The sequence below is a fragment of the Python bivittatus genome, unplaced genomic scaffold (assembly GCF_059951505.1).
Source record: "Python bivittatus isolate LINGU-HERP-01145 unplaced genomic scaffold, Pbiv_v1 ctg000780_np1212, whole genome shotgun sequence".
Lineage (NCBI taxonomy): Eukaryota > Metazoa > Chordata > Lepidosauria > Squamata > Pythonidae > Python > Python bivittatus.
The window spans coordinates 1164799-1187703 of NW_028277108.1; the positions used below are offsets into that span (position 1 = coordinate 1164799).

The window sequence follows — 22905 nt, forward strand, 5'->3', positions numbered from 1 at the left end:
CCACACTAAAACACCAACATCCTGGCACATGCCACAGGTAGAATAATCCATCAATGCACCAACACTAAGGTATTTCCTACCATCTTCCAACTAGCCTTTTTCTCTATTTTGTGTAGCTGTAGCCACCTGTCATTTCTGTTTTATTACAAGAATTCTTTGGTTGGTGTTAAGTATCACTTTGCAGCATGCCAGCTTCCTGGTTCATTTTTTAATATTGAAAAAAGTTTAAAAATTCACTGAATTAGGACTGAAATGAAAACAAAAGTATGCATAACAACGCACAATAGGAAGGCAGAGAAGAAGCAGCAAGGAGGGCAGCAAGACGCAAACTACTTTAAAGAGTCTGATTCAAAATAAAGAGTAGATCTCTGATATTATGCGACAAAAGATACCTTTAGGATGTAGGAAAATTTGGAAAATTTACTGAAGTGCTCTGCTCTCAGAAACATTGCATGCTCAGCAGGAAGAACAGTTGAGAAATTTGTTAAAAACCACCAAGACAACTAAGGGCTCAGATATAAGAGAAGGTAGCGATCTGAATAATGACAGTTCTGAGTGACTTCTTTAAGTAGTATAAGACTGATCTGCAAGTTGATTTAGCACCAGCAGTGAATCCACTGTAGACAGACTCAAATTAAGAAACGTGAAGATAAAGTCAGAGCAGAAAGCTGAAATGCCAGCTTCATCTCTTGAGACAGGTAGCTAGCTTCACTGAGATGTGGTAAGCCTTAAATGAAGGAGAAGCCAGGTGTCTGGAGGAAGTTGAAACTTTCAATACACAAAACACTTTTCATTTAAAAAGGGATACTAAGAGGAAACTGAGAATGGAAGTATCTTAGAAAGGAGAATTATCGATACTAATTTACTACTAGTTAGGTGACATGATAGATACAGATACATCCCTGACCACTGATAAGGCATACAGAATCATCAACAGAAGTGGATTTTTTTTCAGTCAAGTGGAGTTTTATCAGCCATTTAAAGAGAGGCAGGAGTAAAAGATATGAGGATCCTCACTGAGACATGATGTACTGCAAAAGGCAAGGACAAACAGTGCCTGAAACACTAAAGTGCCTTTTTTTTTCAGAAAGTTCTATAGTTATACTCCAGAACTGAAGACCTCTTGAAACTATGATTCAGGCATTTGGAAAGAGAAGTTTCAAATACCAATAGTTATCCTGTTCATAATACATGGTAATAGCACTGCAAACTTCATGCACCAGTCAGAAGTTCCAAGGATAGCATCTGAGCTGGGCTTCCTTTGCAGATTTGAAGTGATTTTTATGACAGTGAGTTTTCTTGCAAAAGAGTTGGGCAACACGCAATCCATGAGCCACATGAAGATTTTAATACTATGTCCCAGTATGCCACTGAAATTCTAGACAAAATGGTCTAATAGTTTTGGGTTATATTATCAGATTAATGGGAGCAGAAGATCTCTAGGAGACAGACAATTCGCATGACTACCAAAAACCTCCCTAAAGACTATCCACATTTGCAAGGCTAATTGCAGCCATACTTTGGTATGGGGGAAGTTAATGGGGACAATGGAAGCAGAAGGCTTCTGCAAGAAGCTCCCATCCCCATTTTTAAAACTCCTAAAATCTGCACCAAAAATGCCCCCAAAGTGGTGACATGGGAGTTATTTGGGGATTTTAAAGAATTAAATGTGTATAGTTTTCCTCCCAAAAGCCTCCCATTCTTATTCATCTCCTTAAACTACAAAATAGGAAAACCTTGAAGAACAGGGTCAAAAATTTCAGACTTGTCCCCAAATCACTGGACCGCTATTTGTGGCCCAAGTCAGAAATCAGAAATCTGTAAGAATTTGCCAAATGGGCTCTTTCCAGATGTTTTGGGCTACATTCTTATCCTTCTCAGCCAGTCCAGTTAGTGACCATTCTGGCTTTTAAAGTTGCAACTATGCTCTACTATCTCAAGAGAACATCAGGTACATACTAAGTGATTGCATGTTCACTCTTCAGCTGATAGCCTTCTCTCTGTCTCAGCATCTCTCTTTCAGTATTAAATTTCACTACTTGTCCACACAATCTCTTCCACAGGTGTGCATAAAATGATTTCCTATCTAGAAAATATCCACAGGCATTCTGACTCATTACTGGAAAGCCAGGAATGGCTAACCAGTAATCCTGTGCAAATTTTGCAAAATCCAATTCATAAAGTCTATTAAACTCAGAAAATCAAATTGAGAATTTAAATTGATTCAAAAAAATCAGTCAAACACAACTTGGATGTTTGCACAGAATCATTGAATTGGGTTGATTCGATTCAGAATTCCAAAACAAGTTCAGAAACATCCAAAATGGTTCAGTTAGATGATTCAAAACTGACTTTCTTATTTGATTCAGAAAGTTGATTGGATTTGGAGATTTAACTGAATAAATTTACTGTGAATCGCCAAATTATATACACCCCGATTTACAGCAGCTACAATAATATACTGTATACTGTTAGACCTTAAAGAGGAATTGAATCATATGAATGTACTTGGTTTCTTTGTTCATTTTTTGAATGTATAGCCTGTTTTTCTTCCCTGCATTCAAAGCAGCTTTGCATTGTGTTTTTATTTTGAAGGATAAGTACACCAGTTAATTATATCAAATGAACCATCATTTAAGAGACAATGGGAGGCAAAGCTGAAGAAAAATGGAAGAGTTTTAGGAAACAATAGTCTACAATGATTAAGTTGGCTCAGAGAAAAAAGCCATTTTCGTAGCCGTCCAGAAAACAATGCTCTAGGAGAAATGGATGTACTGCATCCAGTACAAACAGAGGTTTGAAATTATCTACTTTAGGGTTTGGAAATTTTTAATGCATCGTATTATGGTGTGCTTTGGTTTCACTGGCTGATGAAAGGTGTAGCTACTGTAGGATTCCTATCATCCATGCATATGTTTAAACATATAGGTCTCCCGAAATATTACTTGCATCTCACAGAGTATCATCAGTTTAAAGTGGTAAATTTTCATTTTCTCTTCTCCAAGCTGCAACTGATCAATACTATGCAGAACATAAACAGTTGAGTTGACAATGGAATACACTCCGTTTCCCAGTATTTAAGGAGAATGCATTTCTTCCACCAAGCTTCTCATAGTTAATTATTTTAATGACTGATTTTAATTTTGACTGTAATCATTTTGTTCTATAATTTGCATTTTCTTTTTGTTCTAAGCTGTCTTAGAATAAGCAGGAAGACCAAATATGCATTCAGTAATTATAAATGCATAAAAAGATACATATTTTATAATAGTTTCCAAGGGAGATAGAACTATGTGGTGGGAGCCAGCCTCTTCTGGTGCCCAGCTTAGCAGGTATGGCTTCAATAAACAAAAAGATAAGTAGCTCATGCCATGATATCAAGCAACAGCTAGGAGCAATATATTTTTGCTGACAGGCACTAGATTATTATCATCCTTTATTTCTCTGCCTAGTTACAGCCGTGTATTAGGGCTCAAATCCCCTTACTACCCTGAAGCTCACTAGGTGACTTTGGGCCAATCATCACCTCACAGCCTCGTCTATCTCGCAGGCTTACTGTGATATAAATCAGGAAGAAAGAATCACATTCACTACCTTGATGAAACGTAGGACAGAAATGACCTATAAATAAATGAAGTCTTCTCTTCCATGTTAGAACCAAAGACTGGGAGTGTTACCTAAGGTGCTAACTAGCCACTGACCAGGAACTGTTCAGGTCAACTTACATTCAAGACTGCTTGCTGCATCACGTGATAGATCAGTAAAAGAAAATATACTTTGATAGCAATTTTCGTTTCTGTATTCATTACACCTCTCTCATGAACTACTGCTGTCTGATTCCTTCATAGTCTCAGCCAATTGTATGTTTTGAGTAATTCTTCTTCTACCTACCACCCATGCACCATTATAGTTATATGTCATGCTCGCGCATATCCACACATGTGGTTACGTTTTGAGTGCGAGTGGAAAGAGAGAGTGCATGTTCTGTTCTTTGCTGTATGGAAGCACAATAAATGAAATAATTAAATCAAAGAAAACAGAGTCAGGGCATAGTGTTATACAAGTGAAGTTTGTTTAGAAAATTAACTTCAGGGCAGGAATAAACATGTATCAACCTGCAGAGGAGAATCCCCTGGTCATTCTAGCAAACAAAAGAACAATTAAGAGTCTCTGGCCTGGGAATAGATGAACAGAAAGTAATTAGCACTTTTTTTTTCCTATCTAGAGCCACGCACAAATTAACAGAAGCCAATAAGTGAGATTGAAAAACAGCTTCTGGGGTGTTGATTGGAGCAGATAAAGTATTTGGCCCACATACATTGGTCTTCACATATTCATCAAGCAAAGAATACTGAAGGCAGTGACCTCATGGCCATTTCTCCTACCTGTTTCTTCCAAATGTCAATCACTGTGTGTAACAGTTCTTCTTCTTCCTGCTTTGATCCTGGAACAGTAATCAGAAAGTCTACATCGTGCCCAGTCTGTTTCCCCCTGTCAATTACAAATAAAAAAGGAAGAACAAAATCATATAGTTTCTATGAGAATCAATCTCTGCTTTCAGAAAGATATTAACTCCTCTTATTCCCTGTCTGTCACTCTTCCTTGTGAAACAAAAGTTTAAAATGTTTGATGTATTTTGTCTGTATCTTGAAGTGGGTAAATACATGTTTTTGGATAAGGTGTGATGTTGCATCTTTTCTTAATCTTATTTTAGAAGACTTTTCTTTTAGCCTTAGAGATGCAAAACTGAATTGTTCGGTTAATTCAAGGCAGTAACTTCTGATAAACCTGGCAGTTTTGTTACCATCCAGCATTTGGGCCTTTGGTAACCATTTTAATTACCAATAAAACATACCTAGATGTGGGTGATGGTATTATTTCTTTTCTATGAAGACAACATTACTGAAAGTCAAAATTTCACTTCATTTTTTTCAACAGAGGAACACTCTCAAAAATATCTTCTGCATTTCAAACATAACAATAGTGTACATGGCATAAATAAATTAACTGGAAATTCTACATAGCTCTGTGTTAATATCAAAGAGAACAGTGTTGAAACATATAAAGTGCCACAGAACTCTGCAAACTGTTGAGAGAACTGGAAATTGACTATATATGAAGTCTAACTAATAATAATAACAACAACAATGTTCTTCCATCTGGAAGAGGATCAGACCCTAGAGGCCCCTTTTCCTTTTTTGACAATGCACAAACCCTAGATTATTTTAGGCAAATTCAACTCAGAAGGGGATATGAAATGCTAGAAATGAGTGAGATGACTTGCACAACCCAAGGATCCAGGGCCCCATTCAACCTCAATTTTTCAAGATGCAGAATCCAGTATGCCATTCAAGGACCAGGTCTAGTCCTCAGTCCATAAATATTGTATGCACAATCTTTATGAAGTTAAACATAGGACTGAGAAGATAATGGATGAAACGTTGGAACATAACCAGTAGACCATATATCAGAAATACTAAACACTAGCCTACTTACAGTATTATCTTAATTTTGTCAAGAGAGTCACATTTACACTACAACTTCTCCAGCTTGTGGGAGACTAAAAGATAGGTAGAAGGCCTTCTCTTTCTCTTTCTCTTTCTCTTTCTCTTTTTCTTTCTCTTTCTCTTTCTCTCTCTTGATTACACACACACACACACACACATGAATTATTCCCATAAATCCATCAAATAGGGCCATGTGTGTCAGATTCAGCCGGCACGGCACGGCAAAGGCACCACTCAGCTTAGCCTAAGTCAATTTCACCACCTAGACGCGAACAGAGAAAAAGGGAAAGTGAAACCGCGAGCTGATTACGGACAGGTGGCGGTGCTTAACTCAAAACCACAAGCGGATACTCTGTATCAGCGCGGCTTCCCTCGGGCGCTGCAAACAAAGCAGAGCGCAGAGGCTCGGAAGCGGAGCAATCAATGAACGATCGAGAACTCCCGCTTTCCACACAAACAGCCAAACCCAACAAAGGCAATAACAGCACAACCCATAGACTGCAGTCAGAAAGACAAAAGCACCGGACTGAATCTGCCATTTGGGCGAGGGGGGATTACTGCGGGTAATCTGTAACTAAGCAATGGGTAAAGCGCGGGAACGGGGAAGCTATAAAATACCACGTAAGCTATGCCAAGCCAACCCTGGCTTTGTCTGTACTTACTTACATTACACTTGAGTAAACTTCTTTGCTGAACACACGTGTCACGAGAGTTTCTCTGAGACGAACGGGGCAAACCTTACAATGTGTACATGAACATTTATCTTAATTCTCTCAGAAATTCCCAATGGTTGTTGTCGGAGAGCCAAAGGAAGGCCGATGAGACAGTAGCTCTAGCTAAGTCCTTGATGTAAGCCATGGAGACTGGGTATTTGGGATGAATATGCTCAGGCATACTAAGTAATTCTCAAGGTATCTTGTGATTTTCCCTTGGCTATTTATTCTAATGAAGTGCATTGTCAAGGAATAATTATCTGTTGCACCCAACTGAAATAGAACATTGAATCTATTAAATATTATACATAAACAATATTTATTTATTATTTCCTCTCGCTTTCAGGTAAACATTTGGTAACACTGTCTATATATGAAGAACAACAACAACAATGAAAACAGCAATCCACTCTACAACTGAGCTGTTAGAGGACATAATATAATATAACATACAAAATAGGGTTCTAACCAGGGACATGTAAATTCATTCTAATGGTCTCCAAGGTGTGTCACTTTAGTATTTATGTTGACCTCAACCAGTCTACTCTGTTTCTCTCCTAATTGTTTCGTTTCGTTTTGTTTCCTGCTCTCCATCCATATTATTGTTGATCTAATATTTAAGACTAAGGCTATGATCAACCTGACCTCTAGATGGCTCTTTTAGCTGTACTGTCATGATTCTCCTTTCTAGATTCTGTTTAAACTCCTATATGATTAGCGTTCCATATAGATGCTGATTTTAGTCATAAAAAGACTTACATTTCTGTGCTCAACCACATAGTTACCCATTCAAAGCTGAAAAGGGCAATCAGAATAGAGGTCATTTAATTATTAAAAGTCATGGCAAATAACTGATTCAAATAAATGGGACACCCCATGTCTTCTCTTGGGTGGAATAAGTAATTGAGCTCTTCAACGGACATATTCCCAAACAATATGGAAAGTACTAAAATGTTCTAGCACAAAGAAGTAGCATAAAGAAACATCTAGGTAGTAATGAAGAACAGGGAATAACATATTTCCACTGAACAAGTCAACCTGCATGAAAGTGCCCAAACTTCCATTCAGGCTGGCCACAGGCTTTGCATAAGATTAGAAAAAAGAGGATGTTGCCTCTTAAATTGGAACATCACATTTCTTCCAAATCGGATTCTCAATACTTTCAGCATCCTTTATAATTACTAAGCTCAATTACACAGGGAAAAGCTGAACGTTAATTATTGTTCTGGCTTCACTGTGGATCAGGTTGTTCCATAATATACAAAAGAGAAGAAACCAGCACGTTCAAAGCAGTTCAGTTTCTGCTTTGGGGTTTAAATCCTTCGAGAGTTAAGCAAACTCCACCAAAGAAGAAAAACACACAGTTGTACTTTGAAACTGTGCAGTAGCTGGATATGTGACATGTAAGCAAATAAGACATGCCAGTAAACTAGGATCCAGAACACACACACACACACAAAGTCAAGATAAAATCTAACAAGTGGAAATCTTCATCACTGGTGCTACCAAAAGAGATAGATCTCCTATCTCATTCCATGCTTCCTTGGTTACTTTCTTTCAGTTCTTAGAAGTATCACTCTATGAGATTTCTATGAAAGATTACCATCCAATCTGACATCTCAAAATAATGAGATATGAAGGAAGACGCTGATCCCTGAAGCAAATTGGTCATTTAAAGGACCTTCTGCGTCGTAATTGAACAGCCATTTTCAGTTTACAGCGATCAAGTAAAAGTAGCAAAAGGTGAACATCATTATTAGGCATGTATGAAGCACCTTGCATGTAACTGTTCAGCACTACTCCATCATCAAAACATGGTCCCATTGTGACTAAGGCTGCAATTCTATGACTGTTCCTCCAGGAACCCCACTTAACTTGTCAAGGCTTACTTCTGCCTATCCAGATATTGGCCAGCACTGTGTCAGCAATTTACTAGAAGACTTTTCCCCATCCATTTGCTCATAAATGTCCTATTTTCTTTAAATAAGTAATTATTTGGTTTTAATCAGTACCATAAGGTGAGTTGAAAATTTATATTATCCTTTATTTTATTTTATTTTATTTTATTTTTAGGGAGATAAGCATAAAAAAACCAGCAATAATGATGCTAATTTGACACTTCAAAATAGAAATACAAGATTGTCAAAATATGGGACTGCTGGGCCTCTGCTAGTATAAATCAGCTAACCACAGTGCAGAATAATGACCTGCATTACTCAGAGACCAGGACTTCTCCCATATCTTCTGCCATGCTGAGGGGCCCTCTTTCACACTGCTTATGCTAAAGATTTGTAGGATCCTCCAAAGTGTTGTCTGAAGTGGTAAGAGGACCTTTAAAGGATGAGAAACCAGCAGAAACCTTAAGCAGAGACAAAAGTGCCTCAAATATACAACATGAAACAGAATGTTATGTACTGGCAGAAATATCTTGAGCTCTTCATTAACTGGACAAGTAGCTGATAGAATACAGTACTTCATTTTGCAAGAGACTGTGGGGTGATTGTTTTAAAAAATTAGAGGTCATGTTGCAGGTGGTCTTGATTCAGGCTGAACTAGGTATTACTTTACTGTCCCCCGTGATGATAATATTGACATGCCTTTAGTTGCAAAATTCATTAAGATAAGGTGCAGAGTTGCCTGTAGAACCTGGATGAAGAAATTTAAACTCCACAATCATAATTGAATTGGCTTATTAATATAGCTGCATATGTCTCTATAATGGTAAGTGGAAATGACCTTGGGAGACAGGAGGAAGAGCCACAGCTTAGGTCTGATAAACAAAAATTAAGCCCAAAGAAGGAGGGGTAGTAAAAGCAACTCAGAAGGGACCCTCCCTAGTTTTTGGGAGAGTAAAAGTGGGGGCCAGGTGGGGTACTTTCAGGTTTGCAAGATTGATGTCAGCGCTGCGAGGTAGTCCAGACAAGAAGTACACCCAGGAGTAGTAGTTTTGTTTTTATGGTAAGGTTACATTAACAGAATCTTGCAAGTCTGAAGGTATCCCTCCCATCCGTTACTTTTACTCTCCGAAAAACTAGGGAGGGACCCTTCTGAGGCACTTTCACCATCCTTCCTCCTTCAGGCTCAAATTTTGTTTATCAGACCATTGCCTAGGCTGCGGCTCTTCCTCCTGTCTCCCAAGGTCATCCCCATATACCATTAAAGTACAGTGACCATACATCCTTTATTATAAAGGACAGTCCTTTATTTCAGAAAGCTGTCCTTTAGATTTATTTAATTTAATTGGGGGGGTTTGTGTTTTTTTTGGTTTTGCTCTTGAATTTTCCATTGTAAAGCAAAGTTATAAACATAAACAATTATTTTTTTATCCTTATGAAACTCTTTTAGATTTGCTCCTTTTTTAGATTTGTCCTTTAGTTTTTCCAAGAAAATATGGTCACGTACATTACAATCACTTTAGTATAAGGCTTGGATAGCCATCTCCTTACTCTAAAGATGAGAGGAAAGAGTGAAACTGAAGTCTGGGTTGTAGCATAGGAGATAATATTCCACCGATTCACTGTATATATAATGATTTGCACTACTTTCTGCATTGAGAGAGATTTATATAAAGGCGACATGATGGCTTCAGGAATATAGACATCATTTTCTCAAGGCATCATTGTAAGTGTATCAGCTGAAAAAGAAACTGCAGTAATTATCTTTTTTGATGTAGCTCAATGAATTCTTGACATATTTAGCAGGAATTTGGCAAAGTGTTTCTTGTTTGGGGGGGTGTTCCCCTCTCCCCTAGTATATTATAGAAAGTTCACTAATGGAAAGGCTCAAATACTTTTTCCATGGAGCATGACAATCTGTCAAAGCTTGCAAATGATTCAGAAATGTTCACACCTTCTTATGTAAGGGGGAAATTCTGTATTTCTATTTCTGTGCCCACTTTCAGGTAAACTGCTGGGTTTTTGTAACCTTCTTCTCTCTTGAAGGACAAGGGAAAAAAACTAACGAAAGAACCACGGGCCTAAAAAAATTAAGTGTTGGCATTAACCAGAGGTGTGCAAAAAAAAGAGAAGCCAGAGTAAATTGAAAGTAAACTTTCCTGCAGTATTTTCAGAGTCTCTTCACAACACAACTTCTAGCTTTTACTTTGTCACTTAATTCCTGGTGGTGGGTGGAGGAAATTCAATTCAAACATTGAAATCCTAATCATACCTTTTAATAAATTAAACAATGTTATAGCAGATTAAGCATTGTGAGTAATTTTGACAAAGTATTCCCATTATTACTGTTGATAGCTTGTATTCCCAAAAAGGTAAACTGCTGAAGCTTCAGACTCTATCAACATTCCATACAATATTAGAATATCTCATATACAGTTATGACAGATTTCAGTTGGAATATGATATCCAGGATGAATATGGTAGACCTACTTCAAAGATTGTACTTTAAAACCTGTATTTCAGATGCTACTTATTACAGGGGACCCCACCCCATGGTATTAAAATGTTGTGAGATCAATGATCAGAAGACAGTCCTTATAAAAACTGAAATATGAGAACAGTACATTATATCATATTTGATTACTATCAGAGTTGTACTGCATGTTTTTAAAACAGATCTACACTAAAATGCATAAGGTTATACTGTATATTACCGCTGAAATAAATTGGATTAGTGGTGCTATACTTCATCTGAGGATTTATATTTAGCCTCTAATCCTATGTACATGCTAATCTGAAAATAGCTCCCATTGAAAGACATCTGTGGGGGGGATGGATGAAGGGGGAAATGACAAAAGTCATCATGATACAATCTCCATCTCTTTTGTACCTACACCTGTAAAAAGAGCGGATCTTACGTTGTAACAGCACAACACTATTTTTGTCATTTTGATGTAAGTGTCATATCCTGTAGACACCTCTACTCCCTTGAAATTAAGAGCTGCCTCCTGACTGGAGATGCACAAGACCGTACTGTGAGAGTTAAAATCTAACTTACTGTGATAAATTTAATTGCTATTTATGACTTCTAGCTATAAAATGAGCCTCCTGCCAGAAACATGCTATGCTAGAAACATGTTATCATCCTTCCACCTAGTGGATCACTTAATGCTATGATGAGTAAGGGCATCTCTACCTTCTTCAATCTTTTTTTTTTTTTCATTTTTTTCTTTCATTTTCTTTCCTTAATTTAATTCCATTTACAATGCAGGGAAGGGAACGAAAAGGCAGAATGTGTATAACCTTATTTAATTAAATTACTGAGAAACCTGTAACTGAGTAGCATTATACTTTTGTTGTGCATAATACATGTAAACCAGATGACATAAAAATCATCATATGCATTACTGCAATATTGATGTAGGGTTTTGATCAACATTTCCATCAGAGACGTTTTCTAAGATAATTGCTACCATAGGAGATAGTTAAAGCCTTTCCTGTTTTCCAAGATTTGTCACTAGCTGTCTAGCTGCAACCAACAAAAATCTATCATTTCTTTATGCTCTAAAGTATAATTTGGGTTATCAAAAAACAAAACAAAATCCTGGGTGAGACCAATGATTAATATAATCATCTGAGTTGTGATTTGCCCTATTTTAATTTTAAAAAATGCAGTCCAAAACAATTAAACAACTTTACAAGGCCATCATACATGGTAATACGTACTTATTCCTTTATATTTTCTGCAACACATGGGACATATACAGGAATTTATCATGTTACATTTCCTTGGCATTAAATACAATTTATAAAATATCTTTTCCAATCATTTTAATGGTTTTCTAATAAACACAAAATCATAGATAAAAAGACTTTTTAATTTTACTCCCATATTGTTTTCATCCCATTCACAAAATTCGTCTGATCTTCTAATAGAATGGTATACATTTTTAGGATTCCCCATTTCTCCCAATTAGGAGACGAATGTAATCAAATTTCAAGCTTAGCTATAGTTCTAGTTGCTTGTTGGGATTGCCTAAAATGCAGAATATGATTATCTGAACCCATGAACAGACCAGATTTCCTAAATGTATCTGTAACTGTTCTCCTGTTTTAGGAATATTCCCAAGATACTTTTAAAAAACAACAGAGTCTTTCATTTCCCAGTCCTGATACTATTTAATTTTGCCTACCACATAAAAATAAAAAATGGTTAGTGAAGGATGTGGAGTTAATTTAGGGGCCAAAATCTTTTCCAAAATTTCGAACACATTCAGAAGGAATATATTTTAGTTTTTTATAAATATTTTTGGTGAAAGGAAGCACCCTAATTTTTGCTAGTGGTGTATTTTTACATTCCTTCTTTAACTAAGGTGTTAATTCTCTGACTTTATCAAGCCAAAAATGTTATTATGATTGACATCATAATAAGAGTTCATATTTGAAATCCCAACCCTCCTCCATTGATACTTTTATAAAGAACCTTTGCATTTATTCTTGCTTTTTTCATTTCTTCAAAGAAAAAGAAAGTACAGAAAAAAGAAAAAGAAGTACATCATTGTACATTTTGTCATATGAAACTGACCTCCATCTGCCATGGCTGTGGTCTTTCTGTACCGCTTCCCAGAGTTAAGCAAGAGGTGACCAAGAAGGAATCTTTGGAACTGGTGCTCCTCAGTTATGGATAATACATACATGGAAACTTCTCTGGTGCTCACTCGTACATCTTTTTAGTGTCAAGTGAAAATACTTGCATTCATACAAGCTTGTGGAAGAGTAAAAGGGTTTCATTTGATTGCTATTTCTTTTGTTTTACTATTGTGATATTTTATTGGTTTGAATGTGTAGTCTTTATGCTCTTGTGGCTTTTTTAGTTTGAAATCTTCATAAACTATCCAGAGAATGGCAACAGGAAAGAGCAAGATGTCTTCCGCCAAAAGACATGTTCTTGTTCCAAATCAAGCAAAGTGCAAATGCTGCAAGTCAAGTGTCTTTGAGTCATTACAAAAAACAAACAAAAAGCCACAGCATTGCAGTTGTTACTATCAGCAAAACAGTACAATGGCCACCCACATACTTTTAGAGTAGGAAGGTACAAGGTTGCCAAACTGTAAAACTAGCTGAACCAAAGCTATCTGTCCACGTGGCATTGTAGTGGAAAAAGATCAAGAGGAGGGAAAAGAACAAGCATTCTTTTGCCATTCTTCTCCAGTTTTGACTTGTACTGCACATGTTCTCTTTATTAAAGCAAGAAGAAGCAAAAAGAGAAAAAATGTTGCAAGATAAAATCCAAGGCATATGATATAAGCTCTGTATGAAGTTCACCTGTGTGTTTGCTACATGATCCTTATTTTTTCATCTGTCAACTGGGGACAACGATGCAAGATTGATGATAAAGCTAGAGGCAAGATTTCATTCTATAATTCATCATGATGTATGGTCAGAAGCTACAGAAAACCATGAGCATATGGGATAACAAAACAGAGCGATGACAAGGTATCACAAAAGCTGTGTCTAAAATACTTCATTATATACTCTCAAACCTGCATTCTTTTCGTAAAAACAAACATCTTTGTAGTAACTTGGGATTATTACCAAAGAGACCTGTAATTCCAGGTTAGTTTTATGTTCCCAGAGAATGGAGCATGGAGTTCCCAGAGAATGGAGTTGATTAAAGAAATGCCCAGGAAAAAAACATTCCTGCACATAGGGTTGTATCCCAAAGATTGTGCATCATTAAATTTATTTCATCTCTCTGGACTTCCTTAGTCCAGCATGACATACCCATCTGCCTCAGTCTTCCATTCAAAACACCCAATGATCCTCGCAATGTCAAGGTAGGCCTACAGTATAGGAAAGATATATTCAGTTATTGGGAACATCAGGCTACAAGCTGACATTCACAGCCCATCAATCAATCTGCCTTACAGATGCAGACAGAGTAACAGAATGTTATTTTGGGACAAAAAATAGGGGGGAAACCCTCCCTTCATTTATTTGATTAGAGTCAAATTTTATGGTTCAAAGAAACAATAGCTCTTTCATCGTATTCCTTGGCATCATTCATGGTTAATGTCCTTTACAGTCTTGGTTGATGTCCTTTATAAACTTTCTGAATAACATAGTAATGGTCTTAAATCTGACACGTTATGCTAGGCAAGTTAACATTGCCATTAGTCAGATGTTCTAACTAAACCTTGTTTAATTTGTCTAGACCATCTTTTTCCATCTGGAGACAAAATAACATTCTGTAGCTAAAATGGAACTACCATTCTTATCACCTTCAGCTAGCAAGGCCAGTAGTCATGCTACATGGGGGGTCTTCTCCAGAATGCTGCCTGTATTTTCCCCTCATCTTCTGACTTTTAGTCCAACTTATTTGTCTTCACAAGACCTCTGATTAAAAGAAAAAGAAAAAGAAAAAGGAAATGATCCAAAGGCCTAGCTCTAAGTCTATGGGATTTTCCCAAAATTTAGATAAATATTCCCAAATGATAGAAATCTGGACATTTGATATTTATCTACAATTCAATGTATATTTTATTTTTGTTTCCCACTGAAATTAAGATATTAATTACATCGCTGTTCCATTTGTCAAATCATCTCTCGCTTCAGTCTTATCTCTGTTAATTTTTGCAGACTAATTACCTACCATTTTTGAATGAATATGGTTCATGATGTTTTATTACACTACCATTATAGCAGCATCTTTGAAACTTTTAGCTCCCAGTCCATTTTTATCACTGTTTCTCAGTATTGTTTATTATTACAATGTTTTGTGCCATAACTTTTCTGTGTGTGACATTTAATCTGTAACTCTACTTTCTCTCCTACAGAGTAAAAATCCACATGTGTGTGCATTTAGACACAAAACACACTGATTATAGGTAATAATAAAGATTTTGGGAAATCTGATTCTGGATATAACACTATATCTAGTTTGGTCAGCTTAATATTATGTGCTATGAATATTTCTTTAGCTAGAGTTTGGTTTTTTTGCAATGCCACAATATTTTATTTATTTCTTAGATGTCAAACTTGGCTGACTCCAAAAAGGCTCTGGGCAGCATACAAGTTTAAAAGAATACATCATATAAAAAAGAAAATATGAATGCCCAGACAGAACCGCTCTAATATCAACCCAAAAAATCACCAAGGGCTCCCCAAATATCCTAACCCCAGGCCTAGAAACAGAGCCAGGTCTTTAGAGACTCAGAGAACATTTGAAGTTAGGAGCCATACATACTGCTGTGTGTGCATCCCTTGTGAAGAAAAAATGTAGCCTGCAAAAAAGGTTTGCCTTTAGGCTTATATGTATAATATTTTTATGTATTACTGACTTATACCAACTTCATTGACACCTGACAACCGCAGACTTGGGTAGAATCCATCAAACTAAGAGTTATAAGTGTTATTGCGGTGCTGGAGCAAAAGTGAAAAACAATTTTAATATTTCGCTTAGAGTTCCAAAACATCATAGACACAGAGATATACACTTATTAAAGTACAGGGTGTGTTCATTATCTAAATAACCAATAGTACAGATACTTCCATACTCTCCTTCAACCTGAACAAAATACCAGAAATGCCTCAGCTGTAATCCTGTGGTTCGTCAGATGTTTCTGAGGCCATAACATTGGTCAGATCTCCCCTGCCAAGGCCAGAAAGAGGAGCCTATCCTTGGAGGAACTTAGAATCATCTCCTAGCCTCCATGGAAACTTCTGATGTCAATTCTTTTCCAACACTGAATACCTAAATCAAGAAGGATAATAGCAGGAGGACCAGAGCAGATCATGGAGAATCCACTTACTTCTGGGCTCCAGATGCTGCCCCAAGCTGTCTCTGGAGCACATCTAAGACAAGCTTCTTCCACTGTTTTAATGAAATTAATGCATTTCTGCAGTCTCTCTTATAGCCGGTTTTATACAGGGCAAGCTTAAGATTTGTTGGAAGTTGTGAGATCTGTACATACATCAAATACATTGCTCTGTCCCTTTGCAATTCTATGCACAGATATCCAGAAGTATACCCTCTCAAATACAGAGGGATTTACTTTTAAGTAAAGAGGCATGAAATTGATTGAGCTGTCAGGCTGCAAGCAAAAACATTTCCCCAAGAGCCAATACTCTCAAGTCCCAAATGAGCGGAGTGTTGACTGAATTGTGTATAGTTCATATGGCCTCTCGGTAACTATTCTAACACCGGAGAGTTCAGCTTCAGCTGAAGATGAAATCTGAGTACTAAAAAGTTCCAAAACATTTTCTATCCCTGGAATCCATTCAATATTTTACTATCCAAAACTAACACTGTTCTTAAGTTTTGACTCCCTGGAAATCCAGCCTCAGGTTCATGTAAATAATACAACTCTACCTGGCAGCTATTCACAATATTGTAAGCTTTTAAAGCTTAAAGCTTATGAAATGTAACGTACCAATCTGTCACTGTTTTATATGAAGTCATAAAATACATGGTTGGAGTTTTCCTTTTGCTGTCTTGGCAGATCTTGTAAATTGCATTCGTTTCCAATCAAGCATTTCAAATGGCATCATGGCAACTTCCTGAATGCATAAATTTTTGTGAGTGCCAATCAATGCTGAAAGTCAGAGGTGTGGGGAGGGGAGATGTGTCTACTTATTCGAAAAGATACACATTCCAGTGAATATTGATGCCGATTGGGGGCCAGCTGTACTCAGCTGAAATGTTAAGAGCATACAGGAATCCATTCTTTCATCTTAAAACATCTATCTGGATTTACATACATACAAAATAGCGGTCAGCACATTTTCTCACACTCTGCAGCACATTTTGCCACTGGTGCAATGCCCTGTGCATTGTGATAAGGCAAAGTGGACAGTCTAGGATGGCGACTTTAGAATATGCAAAATGAAAAGAAAACGAAAAACCTAATGGTGAATAATGTTCGCATTATCCCAAGAGAGTATGGATTTTAAAAACAATTAAAGTGTCAGACCAAGCGTTAGTCTGTACAATTAGGGACGCCTTGTGTGTCCCCCACCCACTCTGTCAAAGATGTCAATTCAAGTCCTGCCGCAGCCTTTAGCAGAGGGGGAGAAAAGAAGCTGAATCTTTTAATATTTCAGCTACTACTAGCCAAGCCAATTTCTTACCCCATCTCTTCCATTTTGTTTAAGTGATCACCTGTGGTTTTGTAACCTGTAAATTATTGACCCACACAAGCTAGAACTAATGTCACCATGTGTCCTTATATCAGATGCTGGGGGCGTTATGGCAGAGAGCGCAACCTATACATTACAACCACCCTCTCATGTATAACTTAAATATTAACCTTAATACTTCAGGTTAAAGATCAGGTTATAATGCATCCTTAGACTCTGTCCCAGGCCAAATTCAAAACCCCATTGTATTTAAAAGCCTTGTGCTCTGCTGACTAACATTTATCCACCCTGCTCCTTTTAAACCGAATTAAAGAACCAGAAAATCTATTTCAGTGACAATGGATGAATTACTCCACACATCCTATCTTTACCTATACAGTCTATGACCAATGATAAATCCTTGAAGTTCACCGCTTTATGTCAAGTCCAGGGAGCTCTGAAGGATCTTGGTGCTTTCATCATAACGACAATAGCAGCGTTGTGGCATCATGCTACAAGATCCGCCCCTTTGGGACACGCATGCAAATTTGCAATGCACGTAGAAAAGGGGGTGGCATGTGCTGCAAAGCCCCAGTGCTGCTTTTCTCAGGTTGTGTAATGGTATGTGGGAATGACCTTGGGAGACAGGAGGAAGTTCTTCAGCCTAGACAACAGTCTGATAAGAGGCAGATTAGTCTGCAGGTGGGAGAAAAGCATGGGAAGCATTTCAGAAGGGACCCTCCCTAGTTCTTTGAAGACTAAAAAGAGAGGAGGGGAGAAATACTTTCAGTCTGACAAGATTCTGTTAATGTAACTTTACAATAAAATAGGATTAGTTCATCTGGGTATGCTTCTTGTCTGGACTACCTTGCAAGGCTGACAGACTGACACCTACCCACCTGCCCACCTCTTCTGAGGACAAACTCTGGTCAAACCACAAAGCTCTGACTTTTCAAAAAACAAAAATCTATGAATTTATACAATAATATATATTTCAACTTACCTCAAAAAGTATAGAAGTCATTATTTTACTTTGAGGTGGCCTTGATTTTTAGCCAAATCAATAGACATTTAGCTCTTCGTGTTAGAAGGATTGATAGAACAGTGTCAGTACTTAATTTTATTATCATCAGTTTCACCCACAAAGCCTTTACCTTAAATATATATCTAAAGTATCAGAGAATTTTATGACAAGTTTCCCTCTTACCACATAACTTGTTTACTAGAATTATTAAATGATAAAACATAATAATGGGAAGCCTTCGTCATTGACAGATTTACTCAAACAATAACTGATTGATTGCTTTAGTTTCATTAATAATGTAACAGTGGAAAAGAGAAAGGTCAGCTGCATAAAAATTATTTACTGAAATAAGTGGCCAGTGTTTGAGGTTATTAATTATGAAAGCTCTGTACTTTTAAGGGAGATCTGATTTTATGAAGCTATTTGTTGTACTTACTTTTTTTTTTTTTAACCACTGGTAGAAAAGGGGGTTTGAAGCACGGCAATTTCCATTTACCAGTTCAGATTTTTATTATCCAAAAGAGAGTTGTTTGTTTTGGAATTACATTTCTATTCTCCTTACTCTGAATCTCATTAATATATATAAACTAGTAAGTCTGAGCTTTTAAATTTTTCGTGAAGGAAGTAGGAAGAAGACATGTTTCTTTACTGAGGCTCTAATAAAAATAACAAATTACTTAATGGCAACCATGCTTGCTCAGATAATGCATTCTAGTGGGCTAGCTGAAATATGCATTTGGTTCTGACTCCCTCCTTTGATGGCTTTAAATGAATTATTTCATTGTCCTGTTTACCACTCCAACTTTTAACATGCTCTTATTAAGGGAACATCAATTTCAGTCTGCTGGCAATCAAAACAATGCTGTTCTCTATAGTTCTTCAAAAGATAATGTTGACAATCTGTAATTGTGTTCAAGCTCTGGTGTATCTGGGGCCTCTTATCACAGGATTCTTCAGTTTGTCCAAATATGGAAATTCTGGGCACCTTCCGTGTCACGCTCACCTGTCTTGAGTGAATGTGGAATCTATTAGGTAGAGCTGCCCAATCTGGGTTGCAAAAATCCAGAGGACCCCCAGATGTCCAAAGAGATACAGAAAATGCTCAACTTACTACTAGCGAATAGTTGTCTATATTTTACAACTATCCACAAGCATGTAGACTTCCAGCTCCGTTGTGCTAGAAGTTAGGTAAAGATGATAGTTTTTCCATTAAATGCTGAGGAGTGGAAAACAAACTACTGAAATTCACACTGGATTGGACAGGGACATAAAATGGGAATCGTGTGTTTTGTCTCCATAAACTGGCACAGGAACAGATATAAGGAATGTGCAGCTGTTTACGTACTTGCTGAAAAGGTACCCCTTCTTCCAAATCATTCTAAAAAAGCAAGTCCAAAGCACAACAAATGAACCGAAGCACAACAAATCGTGTAATAGCTAGGTGTGATAGATTGGGCCAGGGTGACAAAGAGAATCTGGTACAAACTGAATTCTTAGAAGACAGCTTCCCATGTTTCCATACACTTTCCCATGCAACTTATTGATTACTTCAGAGGGAAATTTTAGTTCAGGAACTGGGATAAAGAAAAGGTTAGGCTGTGACACTGATCTATTTAAGGGAATCTCAGCAGATACTAAGAGGCATTCATAGGATCATGGAATCATAGAGCTGGAAGGAATCTCACCAGCATTGTCCAAGCACAGGAAATAAAGGGGTGGGGCATGAATGGTGATGCTATGCCCGCCATCTTGCAGATTTTGACACACACACATGGATATCGCTGGATGTCATTGGTGATTGCATTAAAAAACAGTAAAAACTGAAGTATCTAGAAAGAAGAACGGTGCTCCTTGAAATTTAGCTTTGACAAAATAATTAAACATAAGTATGAGCCAGATTCAGTAGCATTATTTTTATTTTTATTATGCCAAGAGATCTCAGAAGCTTGAGATAGTGTAATGTTATGTGGGAATGACCTTGGAAGACCAGGCGAAGAGATGCTACCTAGGGACTGGTCAAATAAGAGGCAGCATAGCCCACAGCTGCATAATGGGAAGAGCAAGAGGCTCAGGAGAGACCCTCCCTAAGTTATCAGGCTGTAAAGGTGACAGCGGGAGAACTGTACTTTCAGATATACAAGACTCTGTTAATGTAGCTTTACAATAAAGTAGAATAAGCTCATCAGACCATGTTTCTGGTCTACCTGGTAAGGCTGACAGACAGGCTGGGCTTCTCAGAATCACTGAGACGGCCTGCAATCTATTTATTGGGTTGCATCCAGGGCTGGGTAAAGTAGAACATCACAGTCTTAATAACGCTGCAGCCAAAAGAGGGGAGGCAATTTTCAGTGATATCCTTCCTCTCTTGCTGCCTTCTGTACATGAAAAAAAAATCTGCTCAGGAGGCTTTTCATATAAACAGCTGAGAAGAATGGACTGTAATCTAATGTCTGTCATACATTATTTTCCAAATCGTAGCAACCATGCCTCCATCTTTTAGGGTGCCTTTTTACTTTTTCTTTTTGTGCTCCTTTTACAATTCATCCATTATTTACATTCTAATGATACCTTGTTTCTTATCAATTCCAAAACCTCAGCTTTTATATTTTCTATGTGATATTTTTCTTGTTATTAGTTATATCAGAAAGAGCTGGCCTTCCTACATTTCCATCATACTGGAAGGCACACGCCCTTGGCTTCTACTCCGTTAATTTGTCCATGGTTATCATAAGATAATGAAGGAAATTGTGATGGAATTTCACTTCTGCTGCTTTTATTAGAGGCCATTTTATTCCAGAATCATTGCACTTTGGCTAATTGTGATTGTTACCTAATAATCTTTATCTTAATTTTGTTGCCTTTATTTCTTAGAGATATTAAGGAAAGTCATTCACATAATAAGGTTGGGCCATTCTGATTCTTCTGCCAATTGTATTCACCTCATTTCATCTCTAAATAATATTTTACAGACCATCTTTATAGCTAATAATTCTTAATCTTTTTCTCTCGTAAACCTGGGTAAAAGTTGACACAATTTTGAAGAGTTAGCAAAGACCAATTGACAAGGTAATAAAGACTATTTACCATAGTCTTTAAGGAGAATATATATAGGCCAAAAGACACCAGAAGTCAAAGAAAGAGAATCTGGATCATCTAAAGTCAATCATTTTCTTTTTGAGACTTAAAAAAAAAATCAGAATGGTGACCAAACAAATGAAATAAATATTTTACTCCCAAGGCAGAGTTGAAAATTTAAGTACAATTGTCTGTTATTAAAGTCTGCTGAACATAAATTCCTCTGTATTTTACTCATTATAAATCACATAAATATATGCTAATACAACTGCCACAATTATATTTTTCGACAAGCTCTGCCTTCCATTATTACCTTATTGTGTGGTATTTGTATTCAAAACATATTTGATGTTTTGAAGCAAAAATTTTTTTATGAAGACTATATCTTAAATATTTGTTTCAAAATTAATTCTTAGTGAGTGCTTCATTCTTCTCCACTGAAATTTATGTCTTAAAATTGCTTAACTTTTGCTGCACCCAATTTAATTCCCAGGACATTTGCGAAGTGAAATACCCCCTACGGACAAGCACGTGCTGCTTGTTGTTGCCCTCTTTATAAAGCTTTTCTGTGTAAATACTCCAAAAATAAAGCAAGGATTAGGAAAACAGCGACAAAGTGGAAATGTGTAAAATGAGTGTCACCAATACTAGTAGAGCTTTCAAGTCTGTATGCTGAAATGTATTTGCCCAATTTCTACAAAATACACAAATCTAACTTTCTGACATTTATGTTTCATACATTAGATGATAAAACAAACTTGTCTGGAACCTTTTCACTGAAAATGTTTGTGGTGAATGGTTTGCCAATTTCATTGTGCAAATCATCCTCCATGTTTCCTCTAAAATGCTCTTGCTCTCAGAGGTCACAATTAAACTCCTCCATATGGATCCAACAGCAAATTGGCTCTGCTGAAACATTGCTAAGACTGTTTTGCAAATTACTTGCTCTCATCCTCTCCGGATAATAGCTTCAGATGTTATCCAAGTTTCTTCTACACCCCCCTGGCACTGCTTGTTTTGTAATATCCAGAAGGACCTCTTGCATTAGCAAGTTATCCAGGTACTACTGACTTATGCAGACCTTAGGCAGAAATATGCTGTAGTCAGTGATCCAAAACAGGTGAAATATTCTTCTGCAAAATCAGTTCATGCATTATGAACGCTCAAATAATTTGACTTTAACTTCTATTTATCATATATGTGGAAATCTGAACCCCCAGCCCGGTGGCATGTTGATCGATGTGGATGAGATCCTTCTCCCAAAGTCCATGCACAAGAGTTGACCAACCTGGGTGGCAACATTTGTTCCATCAATCCCAGATCAATAGACAAGTGGTTACAGAGAAGGCAGCCTACCTAAGTTTATCTCCTAATAATTGCCATATGTGTTGCCTTGATAAGGCCTACCAAATTTGCACCTAACTCAGCATCAAAATGGGCAGTTTAAAACTTCTAAAATGATTCACTCCTATGAACTTGGAAATGAGTTCCACAAGGAAAAAAAAAAAATATCTGGCAAAGTTCCTTGGCCTTACAGGAATAAAATATTGACACTAAAGAAGACATGTATTTAT

General features: G+C 37.1%; 1 protein-coding gene across 1 annotated transcript in view; it reads right to left on the reverse strand.

Annotated features, from left to right (window-relative positions):
- The window catches only part of DNTT (DNA nucleotidylexotransferase), a 144872-nt gene that overhangs the window by 46165 nt on the left and 75802 nt on the right, over positions 1 to 22905 (reverse strand). The window contains exon 8 of the mRNA XM_007424395.1: positions 4386 to 4491. Coding sequence (XP_007424457.1) covers positions 4386 to 4491 — 106 coding nt within the window. The remainder of the gene's footprint in view (positions 1 to 4385; positions 4492 to 22905) is intronic.